The following is a 17,668-nucleotide window of genomic DNA, read 5'->3' as shown; positions in this document are numbered from 1 at the left end:
AGTTAGTGCAGTTCTAGATTTCAAGGAACATAAATATAGCTCTACCCTCCTTAAATCTCACAACATAGAAACCACTGATGGTGTGTACACACAGACAAAAAAAGCATGCAAGGACTCTCATCAATTTCTCAGCTGCCTATTCTGGCCTCTAGGGGATTAAGCAGCACAGACGATAGCGTCTGGAAAAACAAGTCCTACCCAAAACTGCAGACTACCTCTGAGTGGCCACAGCAGCTAGAGGTAGTACTGTTTTATATGTGGGAAAGCAAAGGAAGCCTTTTTCAAATGCACTGATGGAAGGCGACTAGAACCTTTCTGAGCGGCTCTGTCGTGGATAAGCTAGTTAAGGATATACCCATGGATTCAGTTCAATCTAACAAACATTACTCAGTGTCTATTCCATGCAAGTCACTATGCTAGGCCCAGAAGTAAAGACAAAAATAGTCTAGAACTCAAGGAACTCACAATTTACTGAGGGATTCAACATGTAACTATAAATAAAAACAGGCTAATTCATGGAGGGAGAATATAGGAATGAAGGGGCTCAGTAGAGGCTTCCAAGAGGAGCTGAGCCTTGAAGGTTGCCTTTGAGCTTGGTATGTGATAAGCCTGTGCATGGGTGATGGCCATGCGCAATGCCAGCACATCTAATGCGGCAGGTCCTGGCTCTGTGAAATATGCATGGCATACGGTATATGGTGAGCCTGTGGAGGGAGGAGACCCAGGCATTACACCAGGCCACCTTACCACTGTGGGCCTCTGGTCTGTGGTGTGTGACTAGGGGTAGGAAGCAGATGGCATGTGGGATATGGCCAGTCTGTGTGTGGATGACACCCGGGAGGGATTTCTGCCTTCCTGAGCCTGCAGGTGAGCTGTAGTGCACATCGGAAGTGTGGTGTGGCGTGTGTCGAGGCTGCGCATGGGTAACACCCGGGCATGATGCCAGCCTGCCTGACCCCTGTTCTACTTTCTTCTCATGTAGGTAGGGAACCTTGGCCTGCTTTTCATGCTCCTGTTTTTTATCTATGCTGCCCTGGGAGTGGAGTTGTTTGGAAAGCTGGGTAAGTAGCAGCCAAGGGTCATCATCTCCTAAAGTCAGCAACCTGGCACCTCCTCTTTTTGTTGTTAGATCCCACCCCCCCAGAGTTCCCTCCCCCCACCTTTTGTTTACTATGAGTGAAGGAGGACATTTGGGCTCAAAAGATGGAATGGACTATGGCAGGCTCCCCACCCCTGCACTGTGGCCTTACTCCTTACTTCTAATCTTCTTACCTTCTCATACCCACTATCTCTGGAACCACTTGTATGAACACATATGCACACATGTACACATTGGGCTAATTCACCTGGTTTTGGAGCTTAAAGATCATCAAACATCTATAACCCTAAATTTGTGTGTCTATGATACTATAATCTAATTTTTTTTGCTATAATCTAATTTAACCTCCTTTATTTTACTCATGGGGATACTGAGGCCCAGAAAGATGAAGGGACTTTCCCAGAATCACACAGGGAATGAGGAGAAGATTTGGGTTTCCCATCTGGCTATTATAACTGTCATAGTTGTTCATCTTTCGTCTTCGAAGAACATAGCAGAGGTCATCTAGTGATCCACCACTCTAATTTTGCAGATGAGGAAACTAAGGTGCTAATGTCTAGTGTCTCTATAGTGTTTTATAGTTTGTAAAGTGCTTCACAAATGTTATCTCACTTGATCCCTACACTGTTAGAGAGGCTGTTATTATCCCCATTTTACAGATGAGGAAACTGAGGCCACCCAAGGTCACACAGCAAGTAAGCATCTGAGGAAGGCTTGAGACTCAGGTCTTTCTGAGTCTTGAGTCCCAACAGTCTACCCACTGCATCACCAAGGTCATATGGGTTTTAGGTGGAAGAGCTGGGATATGAATTCTGATTCTCTGATGCCAAACTCAGTGCTCTTTTTATCACCCTATCCTACCTCAGTGTCAATATACAAATAGGATGCTTGGCTTCATACAAATGGATATGAGGGAACATGTTGTGTTTACTTGCGGGTACATATGCACATGCACACACATATATGCTTCAATTGGCAGGAGCATACACGGTACAGACACCCACATATACATGAACACATGTGCTCACAGATATGTGTGCACACAAGCACATGTATGTGCAGATGCTCCTATACATATACTGCCACATGTGCGCACATCTGCATAGTCCTCCAGGGAATTCCACCATTAAGTTAATCCTTAAAATCTCAGGACACGTCCCCAGGCGTGTGGGCTTGGACAAAAGCTGGCTCTCCTCCCTATGTCCTCTGGCCCCATCCATCAGCAGCTGACTTCCTCTGTCCCTTGATCTTGGGGAGTTTCCTGGCCACATATCATTATCTGGTTCTCTGCCAGATAAGGAAAGAGAAACCCTAATCTTTCTGCCCCTCAGACAAGGTCCTTCCAGTTGGGCCCCCAGGATGTGGCATCCAAAGTTCATGGCAGGGGTCATCATGCTTTTTCTTCATGACTCTCAGGGCTCATTCCCATCCAGCACCTTATCTGAGCAGCCCTGGACATGAAAGATAATCCTTATCATACAGATGGGGAAGCTGACGTTAACAGAGAGTGATTTTCTCAAGGTCACACAGCCAGGTAGCGGCTAAGCTAGGCCTAGGACTCAGGAGAGGGGCTCTTCTAATGACAGCGTGCTTCCTGTTAGGAGGAGCTGGGGGAACCACCCCCACCACTGCCCATACTATCAGTGGGAGAAGTCTCTGGCTCCTGGGGGGATTCTCTAGAATGACCAGAGCCCTCTGTCCCCATCTCCAACGGGTATGGGACTAGTGAAGGCAAACACATCATTATAAAAGCCTGAGGCAAAAATAGCTGGGGAAGGAATCATGTTATGTATATCTTGAATTAAATAGATCATTGTTTTTGGCTTATCCAGGGTTTTGGATTATCTGTGTCAGTGCTCTGGATAATTGAGAACTGGCTAGATTGGTTCCATAAGGCTGATCATGAAGCCTCGCTCAAAGCATCCTCCGGTGAGGGCGCATAATAGTTATACTTCTCTACAGCACTATACGGCTTACAAAGAATATAAGTATTAGTGCCTTCATTTTGTAGACAGGGAAACTGTCTATATGCTCATGGAAATATTGAATAAGGACCTTGGCTAGGACTTAAGCCCAGGTCTTCGAATGCTAAATCCAAAGTGCTTTCTTTCACATCACCCTGAATGTCCATTAGCATAATTTCTAGCAGCCTTTGAAATGTCAAAAAAGTAAGCAGACTTCTCCTTGTCAACCAGGTGTCTTCGTCCCTGATCCTTACCCTGCCGAGAGCCACATGCCCTGAAGAGGCACACCTGATGTGCCTCCTACCCAATTACGTAAAGCAGAACCAACCCCGTGACCAGAAAATGGATTCAAATCCAGATGCCAATTACAGGTGGCCCTCTATTAATAAGGTTTAATGGAAAAAGCACTGAATTTGGATTAGAGGACCTTGGTTTGAACCCTATCAGCTGCTTAGGAGCTATGAGACCTTGGTAAATCTCTTCCCCTCTCTGGACCCTACAGAATGAAGAGGCAGATTGAATCCAATGAGCCACACTATCTCTTCCACTTCTAAATCCTATGATATATTTTTGGTGAACAGATCTATCCACCCAGTGTTAATTTGCATTTCACAAACAGCAGTGAAAAGTATAAGAGAGAGCCCTGGACTGGGAACTCACTGCCTGACCTTAAAAGTCACATCACTTATCTTGGCCTCAGTGTTCTCATCTGCAAAATGGAGATATCAATCCTTGCCCTGCTATTCCTCCCTCATGGGGCTTTTGTAAGGATCTGATTAGATGATGTGTGGGAAAGAGCCTTGAGGGGTACCAAACTGGGCACAGACTGGGGCAGGAAGTAGGATAAACTGTGGGAACTCGAGAAAGGGGATTTGGATGACCCACAGCATGTCTGACTTCACAGGGAAGGGAGAAAACTTAGTGAACCAAGAGAGGCTGGAGACATGAAACAGAACCAAGACGGATATAGGGAAATTTCTGAGAGTCAGGTCCCCAGTTTGTTATTAGGAAACTAGAAATGGTTGGAGCCCATCTTGGACCTGCGAGATTCATATGAGGGCACCGATTTCACCTAAACTGACCCTCAGGCTACCGGAGTGGGAGGGGAACTGTAAAGCCTGAGCCCATTTTTGAGGCTCAGATGGGGTCCCTGGAGAAGCAGCACTGGGCTATGGAGCTCTCTTTGGGTTTGGTGCTCCGAAGGTTGTCATTGGTCACAAAGCCCCCTACTCTCATCCCATCCCCCATACAAAGTCCAGGGCTGGTGTGTTGGAACAAGATTCACTGTATCAAGAGCCACCAATAGCCGGTTGCCAGGGCCAGGCATCCAAGGGCTCAGATTACCTTGGCAAGGTCTTTGGTCTCCCCTTGCTATGCAAAGTCACCTGACAAATTCATTCATTCACTTATTAGACAGATTTTGTGTGTAAGATTTAGGTAGCTATGTCCTTGTTGTATGAGGCTATCCTGCCAGGCAGATAGGAGATTTGGCTCTACCGAACAATCACATTTCTCTAGCATTTGTTGGTTTACAAAGGTTTACAAAACGTTTTCCTCTCAAACATTTTGTGAGATACATAGCGCAAATGTGAAAAACACCTGGATTCAAATCCCACCTCAGAAACTTATAAGCTGTGCAAGCCTAAGCAAGTCTCTATACCTCAGTTTCCTTATCTGAAGAACGAAAGGGTTGGACTTCATGACTTCTGAGCCTCCTTCCACCTCTAGTTCTATGGTCCTATGTCTGATCCCTTCTTTGACATCCTAACTCTATGATACGGTGCTCCTAAATACTATCATCCCATTTTATAGATAAGGAAACAGGCTAAAACCATTAAGTAAATTGCTCATAGTTGCAGTAAGAGTCAAGGTTTGAACCCAGCTGTCCAGACTTTAATTCCACCATACCATCACTTGTTTGTTCATTCAACACAATGCTGTGTACTCATTGGTCAGGCAAGAAGTTTCTTGGGAGGGTTCTTCCTTTCTCCCAGGAAAGAAAGGCCAGGCGTGATGGGGTGAGAATTGTCTTCCTAGAGGAGCCCTGGGCTGCCTGACCAGGCTGGTGGGTCTCTTCTTGCTTCCTAGATTGCAGTGAAGATAACCCATGTGAAGGCCTGAGCAGACACGCTACCTTCACCAACTTCGGCATGGCCTTCCTCACCCTCTTCAGGGTGTCCACGGGTGACAACTGGAATGGAATCATGAAGGTATCTCCCTGATGCCCTAAAGTGCCCACAACCAACACTCCCAAGCAACACAATGACCATGCTTCCCTTAACCCCTGCTCCCTCCCCATCCCCACCCCCCCAATCTTCCATGAGGAAAAAGGGAGGGGGCAGAGACCCAGGACCTGCCCTGCACTCAGAAAACTCACGGTCTGGAGGGAGATAGACCCAGACCCAAGCCCTACCTTCTGAGTGCTCACAATAGAAAGGGAGCAGAGCAAGACAAGTTTTACATGAAAGTCTGTATTTGATCCAGATGTAGTAGGACTTCAGAGAAGGGTCAAGTGGTCAGAGAAGGCTTCCTGAGGCAGTTAGGGGATGTAATAGATAAAATACTGGATTTGGGGTCAGGAAGATCTAAGTTTGAATCCTGCCTCTGATATGACTAGCTGTGTGATCCTGGGTAAGTCACTCTCACCCTCAGTTTTCTTATCTGTAAAATGGGGATAATAATAGCTTCTACCTCTTCAAGTTAGCATGACCATCAAATGAAATAGTATGTGTAAAGTACTTTGCAAACCTTAAGGTGCTATAGAAATGTTAGCTCTTGATACGTTTGGGTAGCCTTTGAAGAGACAGTAATGAGGACATTCCAGGAATGGGGAGTAACATGAGTGAAGGAGAGGGGAATGAGCATGGGGACAGTGAGGAGGACAGGTTGGGTCTTAGGGAGGACGGAATCATGAGTTTGGATAACTGTTTGGAGAGCAGGGAATGAAGGGCTTCCAGATGAGTCTGAGGCAAGATTTATCTGGTTTAATCCTATAGCCCCAGCTCCCCAGGATCCTTGATTAATTGCTACGATAAATGGGTATGTAAGGCCCATGGAAGCCATGCTGTCCCTGCCTCTAATCTAGCCCAGCCTGACCTGGGCTGGCAGAGCAGGCCTGCAGGTCAGGGGAAGGGTGGCCTGGGTGCCAAGCCAGGATTGTCTCTGTGGTCAGGACACTCTACGGGAGTGTGCCCGCGAGGACAAGCACTGCCTGAGTTACCTGCCTGTCATCTCACCCGTCTACTTCGTCACCTTCGTCCTGGTTGCCCAGTTTGTGCTGGTCAACGTGGTGGTGGCTGTGCTGATGAAGCACCTGGAGGAAAGCAACAAGGAGGCACGGGAGGATGCAGAGATGGATGCTGAGATTGAGCTGGAGATGGCCCAAAGCGGCACGGCTCCTGCTGCTGTGGTCCGAGGCCCGGGGCCCCCACCTGGCCCGGACAGCCGGCCACCCATGGGGAGCCACCAGGCTGGGAGCCCTGAGTCCACTCTGTCCACAAAGCAGAAAACCCTGGTAAGCACACCTGGTCACATCTGGGCCACCTCCCTGCCTCCTCAAATCAGCACAGCCAGACTTGTTTCTGGGCAGGGGGCCTTTCCCTGCAACCTCATATTGAACCCTGTAGACCAAGTGTTCTTAACCTGAGGTCTACACACTTGGATGAGGGAAAACTTATTTCTTTATTTCAATATAAATGGTTTCCTTTGTAATCCTGCATATTTTGGTTTATGCATTTAAAAACATTATTCTGAAAATGAATCCACTGGCTTCCTGCCAAAGGGGTCCAGAACACACAAAAAAGTTAAGATCTCCTGCTATTGCTTCTGAGCTAGATCTGATTCTGGTGAGGTCTAGTCCCATGTGACTCAGGACATTTGGAACATGCCGTGGGGCTTCATGGGATTCCACATGCCCAGACACAGAGTTTAGAGCTAGAGATGAGAGGCTCAGGATGCAGGCCTGAGGTGACTCAGGGGCCCACTATCTTGTGTCTCTACAGGAAGGCACTGGCTCTTCCAGGGAGTCCCGAAACCTCCTCGTGGTGCACAAGGTTGCTGTGTCCAGGATGCACTCCCTACCCAATGACAGCTACATGTTCCGGCCTGTGGTGCCAGCCACAGCCCCAAATACCCTGCAGGAGGTGAAGATGGAGACATACCCAGCGAAAGCCCCAACAGGTATGGGGGAGAGAGCTGACCCCAATGCCTCTTCTCACCCCACTAGCAGCAGTACCACCACCCCCAGTAGGTCAAGAAGGGCCTGATCAGTTGGGCTAGTCATTGGCCTTATTGGGGTGGGAGTCCCCGAAGGGATGGACCCAAAGTCTGTCAAATCAGGAGAAAAAGGAAAGAGGGAGAGGAATGATGGAGAGAGAACTGCATTTGACATGAGAAGGTCTAATTCCTGCTCTGCTAAATGTAAGACAAGTCAAATCCCATCCTTTCATTGGATTTCCGTTTCCCCTTTGTAAAAAATGAGGAAAGGAGATTAAATTGTCTTTAAGTTTCCACCTACTCTAAAATATAGGCACAAGTTTGTTCTCCAGTCACAGGGTTTTCCAGTTTATAAAGCATCTTCACATCTTTTCTCAATAGTCTTGGAAAGGAGACAGGCAAGGTAGGGGTTATTATCCTCATTTTATAGGAGAAACTGAGGCCTATTGAAAGTTGCCTGCCCAAGTCACACAAGGAATCAGTGGCAGAGTTGAATCCCAGCTCTCTTAACTCCCAGGGGCCCAGGGCCCTTTCTACCATGCCCGTAAAGGCCATCACATGGGGGAATGGCATGCTTCCCAGTGATGAGGAACATGGAGCTCCATTTCCCTGCTGTGCCAATGCTGAGATGGAGCTGCTACAGCCAGGAGGATATAACACTCTGGAGGCCACATGTGAAGGGTCCCAAGCTCAGAATCCTATACCTTGGCATTGAAATATTGGAGTTTGCTGATTCCCAAAACATAATCCCACATTGCCCCCTGTCAAGAGTTAGGGGAAGGATGGGGATGAAGAGAAGGTGATGCTGAAGAGAAGGTGATGCTAAAGGGAAGGCCAATGTCCAGGCCAAGGTATTCAGGGTACTTTGTCCAACAGCTTCCTGCATCACATGGGGTCACTTCCAGACTTCAGCTAAACCTCAACTAAAGCAAGTGAGATGCCATACCCAGGCTATCTGTGCTTGGCATCCCAGCAAGACAAGAAAGGCCCGGGCAGAGCAGGAGAGATCAGGGAAGCCAGGGTCCTGTGCTCTGGGCTGAGCCCACTGTTCTATTGAAAAAGTTCTGCCATCCCCTAGGCCAATCAGGAATGGCCATGAGGCCAGGTGTTCTGCTCACACACTCCCCCAACGGCACAGTCATTCAGTTACAAAGTCAAGGCTCCCTCTCTTGTTTAAGGGGGCTATCATATACCTCAAGGCACAGGCTGTTCATAGAAAGCTGTCATGAGTCCCTTCCCCGAGAACAGTCAAGTTCTCTCAGTGCTTTGGAACTAGAGAGACTTGCCCATTGGGATAAGCACGCCTGAAGAATCTCTCAGGTGCCCCAACACACCTTGAGACATGCATACTTTACTTGCTTCTCCCTTTCCTCTCCCGGGCAGTAATTGGGTGTGGGTGTGCCAGGTGTGGCCAATGCTCAGTGAGGAGGGGGTCCTGGACTCCCTGTCCCTGGATAATGTGTATAATTACACAGCATGAAGATGTCTCATGAAGAGCTCTGGAGACACTGGAATGAGAAAAAAAGAAAGAGATGAAAGAGGAGGGAGGGGGCAGCAAGCGTTTTTTAGCGAGGCTGAATATATAGCTGCAACCTGAGGGATCAAAGTCTCTGGTGGAGGAGAGGAGGCCTGCTAGACGGCACCCCCACACAGCCTTGTGGAATTGCTTGGCCAAGCCACAGCTCCAGGCACACGAGCCAGAATGGTTAGAACTTCCACGGAAGCAGCAAGACTGAAGCCACCATTGATCCGCACCATCCATGCCATCAGTCCATTGTCCATGTCCTGCTTTTATGAGGTTGTAGAAGCCAGAGGGAGGGAGGCACATTAGTGCAGATGCTAGCGTCTTCCACACATGTGAACACACATATACGCAAACACACAAGTCCCATGTTACATCCTCAGCCTAGCAGGAAGGGGACACAGGTACATACCCTCCATGCATGCTTATCCCCATGAAATCTCTCTTTCTCCGGTTCCAAAGCACCATGAGAACCTGGCTGTTCTCCTGGAAAAGGCTCCTGACGGTTGTATGTGAATAAGTTGTTCCCTGTCATCCAATAGCCCCCTAAATGAGAGGGGGAGTCATGATTTCATCATTGATTGACTGTACTGTTGTGGGAGTGTGTGAGAACACCTGGACTCGTGGCCATTCCTGATTGGCTGAGGGGCTGGCAGGGCTTTTGCCTGCATGTCTCACCAAGAGAGAGAGACAGCTCAGTCCAGCCCATGCAGCCGTCGGCAACCCTCTGTCTGACTGACTGCTGATGAAAGGTCTCCATGAGGCTGTTTGAGGTATGGACCCTACAATAGGGGTGTTGAACTCCGGTAGAAACAAGGCCTCTCAAGGGGACATAAGGACCTGCTGCTGCGTATTGACTTAGAAAACCACATAATAACATTATGTATGTTCTATTGAATTTTTTATTTATTTTGTTACATATTTCTCAATTATAGTTTAATCTGGCTCGGGAACTGTGTGTCTGATACCTCTGGGTATCAAGACACTCACCAGCCTTTCCTCCATTATGTCTTATGTTCTCTCTGGTGCAGTTGTGCCTTCATCCTTATTGAAATACTGCTGTGCTCTCACTCTCTCTCTCTCTCTCTCTCTCTCTCTCTCTCTCTCTCTCTCTCTCTCTCTGTGTGTGTCTTTCTCATTTTGTGTGTGTGTCTCTCTCTGTCTCTCTCTGTCTCTTTCCTCCCTCCTGTCCTCCCTTCTCCTCCCTTTCCCTCCCTTACTCCCCCCTCTCTCCTTCTTCTCTCTTCTCTGTCTTTCACCCTCCCTCCCTTCTTACTTTCCTAGCATTCCTTTTTAACCTCTTGTCTCAGAGATGTCCATGTGCCCACCCATGCACAGCCTTTAGGAACAGGCCATTCAGTATACTTCCTCCAATGAGAGAATCTCCTTGGTTTCAAAGCACTTTGCGCACCTGGCAGTCTCGCTGGGAAGAAGCCCTTTAACAAAGACAGTTAATTCCCTAGTCACCCAAAAAAGTCACGTTCCTCCAGTGTTTCCTTTTGTTTCCTCCCAGTCATGCAGCTGTATTTTGTAGTGTCAAAAGATTGGTGAGTAGAAGATGTGCTTTGAAGTAGAGAGGACAAAAGCACTTCTGGATAGCTGGAGCCACATACTAGGTTTGAGGCTTTCCTCATTAAGTGGTTCTGGACCCTCCAAGGAGAAAGCCTCTTCTGAAGTCCCACAGAATTTTTAGGAGGTGCCCCTAATACCAGGAACACGTGGGACTGGCCACAGGGAGCAGAGATGATTTGCTGCTGGGAGGAGAACCAAATGTTGACTTGCAAATGACCAATGCAGAGGTTCAATATCCTTCTCAAAGCATGATTCCAGGGCATGACTTACAACCCTAATGACCACTATCCAGTTTGGGTGCTTCATGTGGGAATGACGAATACTTCCAGGTCGAGGCAAGAAAACACCTCTGGGTTTATGGTGTCCTGGGCAGAAGCAAAAATGGTGTTTTCATCACTAGAGACAATTGAAGAAAAGAACATGTGAACTGAGCTAGACTCCCAGGTAGAAAGGGGAGTTTATTTCTTTGGTCTTAATGGGGAAAAGAGGGCCAAGAGATAGTAGTGCTGATCAGGATGGGTGGTGTGATGACAGACTTGAAAGAAAGCAGAACTGGGGCAGCTAGGTGGGGCAGCAGATACAGCACTGGCCCTGAAGTCAGGAGGACCTGACTTCAGCCTCAGACCAAACACTTAACACTTACTAGCTGTGTGACCCTGGGCAAGTCACTTAACCCCAATTGCCTAAAAATTAAAAAAAAATTAAAAAAAAGAAAGCAGAACTGCTCTATTACTGTTCATTGCTCCTCTTCAATTTGCCAGGGAGAATTAACTGCTATGCACCCATGCCTCCTCCTTCTTATGCTTGGGAAACTGGGATTTTTTGTAATCTCACATGCATGGCATTACATTTATCCCTATTAAATTTCATCTTTTTTATTTAAAACACAAAAGAACAGGAAGACATGAGTTCAAGTCCTGCCTCTCATAAATACAGGCTGTGTGATTCTAGGCAGATCACTTAACCGCTAAATGCTCTAGGCAATTCTCTAAGACTATAAGTTGCAGGGATGGTGCTGACCTAACTTGACAGCTGTGAAAGTGCCTCATCTTCATGAGTTCCAATTCAGCCTCAGACACTTACCAGCTATGTGACCCCAAGCAATTCACTTAGCCCTGTTTGCCTCGGTTTCCTTGTCTATAAAATGAGCTGGAGAAGAAAATGGCAACCACTCCAGTAGCTTGGCCAAGAAAACCCCAAATGGGGTGATGGAGAATTGGACACAACTTAAACACACATACACACACACACACACACACACACACACACACACACACACATACACACTTCACAGGCATACTATAAGGAAGATGCTCTGCAAATCTCAAATCCCATCACAAATTCAGCAATGGTAATTAAATTCTCATTATTTTGCGTAGCTAGGTAATGCGGTGGGTTGCATGATGACCCTGGAGTCAGGAAAACTCATCTTCCTGAGTTCAAATCTGGCCTCAGACACTTAACTAACTGTGTGACCCTGGGCAAGTCACTTAACCCTGTTTGCCTCTGTTTCCTTATCTGTAAAATGAGCTGGAGAAGGAAATGGCAAACCATTCCAGTATCTTTGCCAAGAAAAACCCAAATGGGGTGACAAAGAGTCAGACATGACTGAAACAACCGAACAACAACAATGAAAAATAGTGGGTATGATACAAACTGGAGGAAACTGAACCCTCTGAGGAGGAAGCAGATGCTTTTCCTCCAAGGGATGACCATATGGCTCCCTGAGTGCCGGTGATCAAGTAGGAAAGCATCTGTGAAGGTCAGAGGAAGAAGAGAGAGGTGATGGATTGGTTATAGACTTCCTGAGGAGGAACAGCAAGGCAGCTATTTGTCCACCTGACGGTAACAACAGAGAAGTCTGCTGTCTCCTGGAGTATATAACTAAGACACAACAGAGAAACACCCCCCACCCACGAATTTCAGATCTAATGACTGCTACCCACTTCTGGTGACTGTTATCACTTGGACACAGAGGGAATCAAAGAAGCATTGCTGCTGGTAATGAAGTCTTATGTAAGAAACTAGGGGCAGAGTTGCTATGTTCATCACTGTTGCCAATTGAAATTAAGGGTTTCATAAGAGAAGGTGAATAATTGGTTAAGAAGATGATACCTTAGAATGGGATTTCGTTCTCTGAACTATGGATTAAAATATAGACATGAGAGGCTCTTGACCAAGAATGGAGTACACATAATAAGAGTTGATTTTAAAGAAGTATTCACCCTAAGTTCTATAAATCTAATCAAAAGGGCTTTAAACTGAAAAGGAAAGATTAAGAGAGAAAATTCTCCTTCTCTCTCTCTGTCTCTCTGTCTCTCTCTCTCTCTCTCTCTCTCTCTTTCTCTCTCTCTCTGTCACACACACACACACACACATACTTATTCTATATATGTGTGTGTGTGTGTCTGTGTGTCTGTGTGTGTATTCATATTTAAGGTGTCTATACAAACATATATTTATATAGACACTTAAATTATCTATATATAAATATATAGAGATATATATGAAGATCCATCAAGCTAGATACCATAGAGTTTTGCTATAAGGAAGGAAAGTGAACAGTAAGAAAACCAGAGAAGTTCACTACCAACACACAATCCAAAAAAGAAACCAATGCTAAATCTATGGCCTTAGATGTCCAGATCCCAATGCACAAAATACAGGTAACACGTTGGGCAAAATAGAAATCTTAATGCAAGAAAGCAAATTTGAATTCGTATAGCTATAAAAAAAAATCTGTGTCCCAAAGACAAAAAGGTTAGGGAGAGATCAGTTTGTTTCTTTAGCTATCATGCAGAAAAGAAGGTTAAAACAGAGACAATAGTGCTGATCGGGGTAGGTGGTATGATGAAAGAATTGAAAGAAAGCAGAACTGCTCTGTTGCTCCTCTTTAGTTTGCCAAGGAGAATGACCTTCAAACTGGAAAGCACAGGTAATTAGAGAGATAGTAAGAGTGCCCAACTGCCATTGACCAAGTCACCAAGTCTAGTTGAACTCCATCCCAGGATATTAAAAGTGCTGGTGGCTATGCTTTAACAAGCCCCTGTCTGATGTTGGAAAGATCACACAGCATGGAAGAAGATGCCACAAGACTGGAGAAGAACAAATGTCCTAATTTTCAAAGGAAGGACAATCAAGTCTACCATCTCTGGATCACTGAGTTTGACTTCAATTCCTGGCCAGATTCCAGAACATATTAATAAAGTGATGGCTTCTGACTACCTTAAAAGAAAAAAAAAAGGAAGGATGATCACAGGAGCTATCATGGCAAGACTAAGTCACAATAGAATCACCTGATTTCTTTTTTTTTTTTTGTAGGGAGGGATGGGTTGGGAGTGAGGGTACCAGACTGGCAGATCAGGGAAGGGCCACGAACAGAGTTCACCTCACTTTCCATAAAGCATTTGGCAGAACCTCTCATGCTGTTCTTTGGAAGAGATTTAGCAGCGATGGATGGATCCGATGAGACCTTTTTGAGGATGGGGAAGATATGGGCATGTTTGTAAGCAGTAGGGAAGAAGTCAATAGACAGGAAGAATTGAAGATAAGTGAGAGAGAGAGAGAGAGTGGGAATAATCAAAGGAGCAGCCTGCTGGAGAATACAAGATAGAATTGAATTTCTTGTTCATGTAGTGGAGTTTGCCATGACAAGAAGAAGGGCTGCCTCTTCATGTGAGACAGGTGAAGAAGGAGATGGTAGTAGATGGTAGTGGCATCCGAATGAGGTGAAGTGAGGATGAAAGGAGAAGCAGAAACTATCCACAAATGGTCACAATTTTTCCAGTGAAATATGAGGCAAGGTTTTGAGAGGAGAAAGTGATGTGAGGGGGGACCATGGGAGATTGAGGAAGAAAGGTTGGGTTTGGAAAAAACCCTCTTTGGTCAAGTGGGCCAGTGAGTCAGGAAGGTGTAAAAGGCTTGCATTGCTGCAGCAAGGGTCCACGTGAGATTACATAATATCCATTTGTAGTGGATCCAATCAACACGATTTTATGGTGTTCCCAGCCTCATTCAGTACCACATGAATAGGAGAGCAGGCAGCTAATAGTAGGAGTAGTCAAAGGCTGCAGTTTGGTAGGACAAGGCTGTGAGGTAATGAAATTCCTACCCTACCGGAGGACTTCCTAGAAAAAGATGGCTGACCAGTTGTTGAGGATGTTGGGGGAGAGTTTCTGGTTCATTTCAGGGTTAGATAAGATGGCCTTTGATGTTCTACTGTTTGATGTTTAAATTGCACTTTAAGGTTTACAAAGTATTTTACCCACATCATCTCTTTAGAGCAGCCCTCTGAAGCCAGTTTTAATTCTAACTCAAATGGTCAACCTCAAAGGACTTTTAGGTTTGCAGAGCATTTTGTAAGCTCACAACATTGTGAGGTAGATAATAAGTCCAACTCACATTTCTATAGCCTTTTAAAGGGTACAAAATACTTATTTATAGTAGATTGTATGTTAGGGTTATGAGGTCCATCTTCCAGGTGAGGAAACCAAAGCTCCCAGAGAAGGTAAAGAGTTTGCTCATGATTACACAGCTAGTAAATGTTAGAAGAGGAACTTGAACCAAGGTCTCCTGCTCTAGATCCAGTGCTTACAGCAGCTAGGTAGCATAATGATTAAGGCTCTGGACCTATAGTCAGGAAGAACTTAGTTGAAATCCAGCTTCAGATACTTGCTAGCTCTGACCCTGGACAAGTCATTCAACCCCTGCCTGCCTCAGTTTCCTAATCTGTATAATGAGGATAATAATAGCACCTACCTCTCAGGGTTGTTGTGAGGATAAAATGAGATAATATTTGTAAAGCACTACATAAATGCTAGGTATTATTATTATTATTCCATCTTACCACACTTGTTCTCATAAGAAGATTTCTAAGGTCCGTTCCATTTTTGGTCCTTTAAGCAAGGATCTGGGATTTCATCCACGTATCTACCCCTTTGCCTTTCATGAGTTGCTGTGGCCAGAAAACTCCATCACCTGGAAATCATCCATCTGGTGTTGAGCCTTTCTGAATTTAGCTAGGCTGCTCCTCAGAAAACAGGCATACTCTCCATATCTGGGCCCACATTTTCAGCTTGAGACTTTTTTATTCCACTGACATAGACTTCAAGAATTCAAGCCTATTTCCATAACACAGAAAGGCATCTGAATACACAGTAAGGCATATACACAGTAAAGCAGTGAGACAACAAGCATTTATTAAACACTTACTATGTGCCAGGCACTGATGGTACAAACACAAGCAAAAAGAAAGATAGTTCCTGCGCTCAAGGAGCTTGCAGTCTAATGGGGGAAACAAGACAGGGGATAGGATAGAGGGGGAATGTACCATTGTGGGACCATTGTGGGAGCATGGTGGGAAAGTCCAAAAGAGTCAGAAGCATATCTAAGAAGGGAATGAAGCATAGCTGGCCTGAACTGGTCCCCAAAATGAAAGCCTCTAGATTGAATTCATCAGTGAGAGAAAGGATCTGGCATGGCGAAGTGATGTTCACAGGTATGAATGAGCATGGAAAGTCAGAAGCACAGTCTACAGAGGAATGGGTTGGATGTTAGTGGAGAAAAACAATGTAACAATAAGGTAATCCATGAATCTGAAGTTTCATGGGGTGCATGCTGAAGAGCTTCTGAGGAAGGAAGATGAAATTGACATGACAGTGGAAATGTACTGTCAGGCCAGATGGAGGAAATGGATAATGAGTTTTTGATGCAGATAACAAACTGGAACAGAGGCGAGATAGAGTTTTGATAAAAGATTTTAACAGTCTGAGAAACCTGTTTTAGATCCCTTTTTGCCACTGTCAGAACAGCTGAGACATCTTTGACTTGACTTGCTGATAGCTTTATCTTCCAGAAGATGGAGGATATGGTGAGGGGAACTGTTATTCTGGACTGGTTCTGGCCAATAAGGAAGAACTAAGTGGGGAAGTAAAAATAACAAAACCCTTGGGACACAGTGACCATGACATCTTGTCATTCATGATAGTAACAACACTAGGCATGGTCTAACATGAACATTAGTCTTTAGGAGAACAGAATTCAAAAACTTCATAGAAAGGATAAATAGGATCCTATCCTAAAATTATTAAGAAGAAAGCTGTCTCAAGAGAGATGAGAAGCTCAAAAAGAGACATTCTGATCGGGTAATTGCAAATGAACCCAAAGAGTAAGAAAAGAGGTATCTTCAAAGAAATCAATGTGACCACACAGGGAGCTCATCAGTCACCTCAACATCTTTCATGTCATCCCTCCTTTCCACATCTATTGCAGCCACCCTGAGAGCCTCAACATTTCTCATCAAAACTACTTTTTCCTTCTTCCCTTGTCTAATCTACCTTCCATAACTCTATATGAGTAATCTTTCTATTGCAACCTTCTGGTTTCTCTGAAATCTTCATTACCTCCCCATTGCATACCAAATAAAGTATAAATTCTTGATCCTGGCATTTAAGGCCTTCTGTAGTCTGTCTAAAACCCACTTTTCCAACCTTAGCTCGTGCTTCTACCCCTCCCATCCTTTACATTCTAGCCAAACTGGAAGACCGCAGGCCCCGTTCTCATCCTTGTTTTCCCGTCTCTGAACCTTCTCATCTCTCATCTGTCTTCAGTGCCTGAACTGGCCTCACCATCCCCCACCACCCACAGTCTCCTCCCGTTAAAGTCATTCTCTTTCTTCAAGGCCTGACTCAAGTGCTATCTCTGCCATGAAGTTTTCCTTGAATACCCTTCCTCCTCAACGTGAAAGTGATTTCTTTTTCATCAGTTTTTTCATTAACACTTTCCTGAAACTGTCCTCAGAGAACCCTGTTCTTTGATCATTAAATTCCTCTGTAGTCTAATTTTTAAATCTAGAGGGCTAGCCTTGGAGTCAGGAGCACCAGAGTTCAAATCTTGCCCCTAACTCATACTAGTTGAATTACTTAGCTTAGAACAAGTCACTTAACTCATCAGTGCCCTCGGGCAACTCTCTAAAGCTATTGTTGCTGATGAATTGCTCATCTTTATGGGTAAAAGGAGTTTCTAGGACAAAAATTAAAATCTCTAAAAAATTTCTGGCTCAAGGTCAGTTGAGCCTTCTGACCATCTATTCACCAAGCTAGCCAGGGGTCAATGGGTTCAAATATCTATCATACCCTGATTCCTAATTTCCTGTCACCATTTTACCTTCATATTGCCACCACATCAAATTGCAATTAATCTAGGAACCCAGGTAATCTTTAATCCAGTCCTTGTTCCCTATCTCTATCTCTCTCTCTCAGTCTCTCTCTGTCTCTCTTTCCTCTGGGTTTGTGTGTG

General features: G+C 45.3%; 1 protein-coding gene across 1 annotated transcript in view; it reads left to right on the top strand.

Moving 5' to 3' along the window:
- The window catches only part of CACNA1H (calcium voltage-gated channel subunit alpha1 H), a 156,069-nt gene that overhangs the window by 133,248 nt on the left and 5,153 nt on the right, over nt 1-17,668 (top strand). The window contains exons 28-31 of the mRNA XM_027863001.1: nt 983-1,061; nt 5,152-5,273; nt 6,236-6,577; nt 7,065-7,242. Of these exons, the coding sequence (XP_027718802.1) occupies nt 983-1,061; nt 5,152-5,273; nt 6,236-6,577; nt 7,065-7,242 (721 nt within the window). The remainder of the gene's footprint in view (nt 1-982; nt 1,062-5,151; nt 5,274-6,235; nt 6,578-7,064; nt 7,243-17,668) is intronic.

This window comes from Vombatus ursinus, unplaced genomic scaffold, assembly GCF_900497805.2.
Source record: "Vombatus ursinus unplaced genomic scaffold, bare-nosed wombat genome assembly UNPS02014770.1, whole genome shotgun sequence".
NCBI lineage: Eukaryota > Metazoa > Chordata > Mammalia > Diprotodontia > Vombatidae > Vombatus > Vombatus ursinus.
The sequence above is the reverse complement of the archived record's forward strand: the minus strand, read 5'-3'. Positions and strand labels throughout refer to the sequence as shown.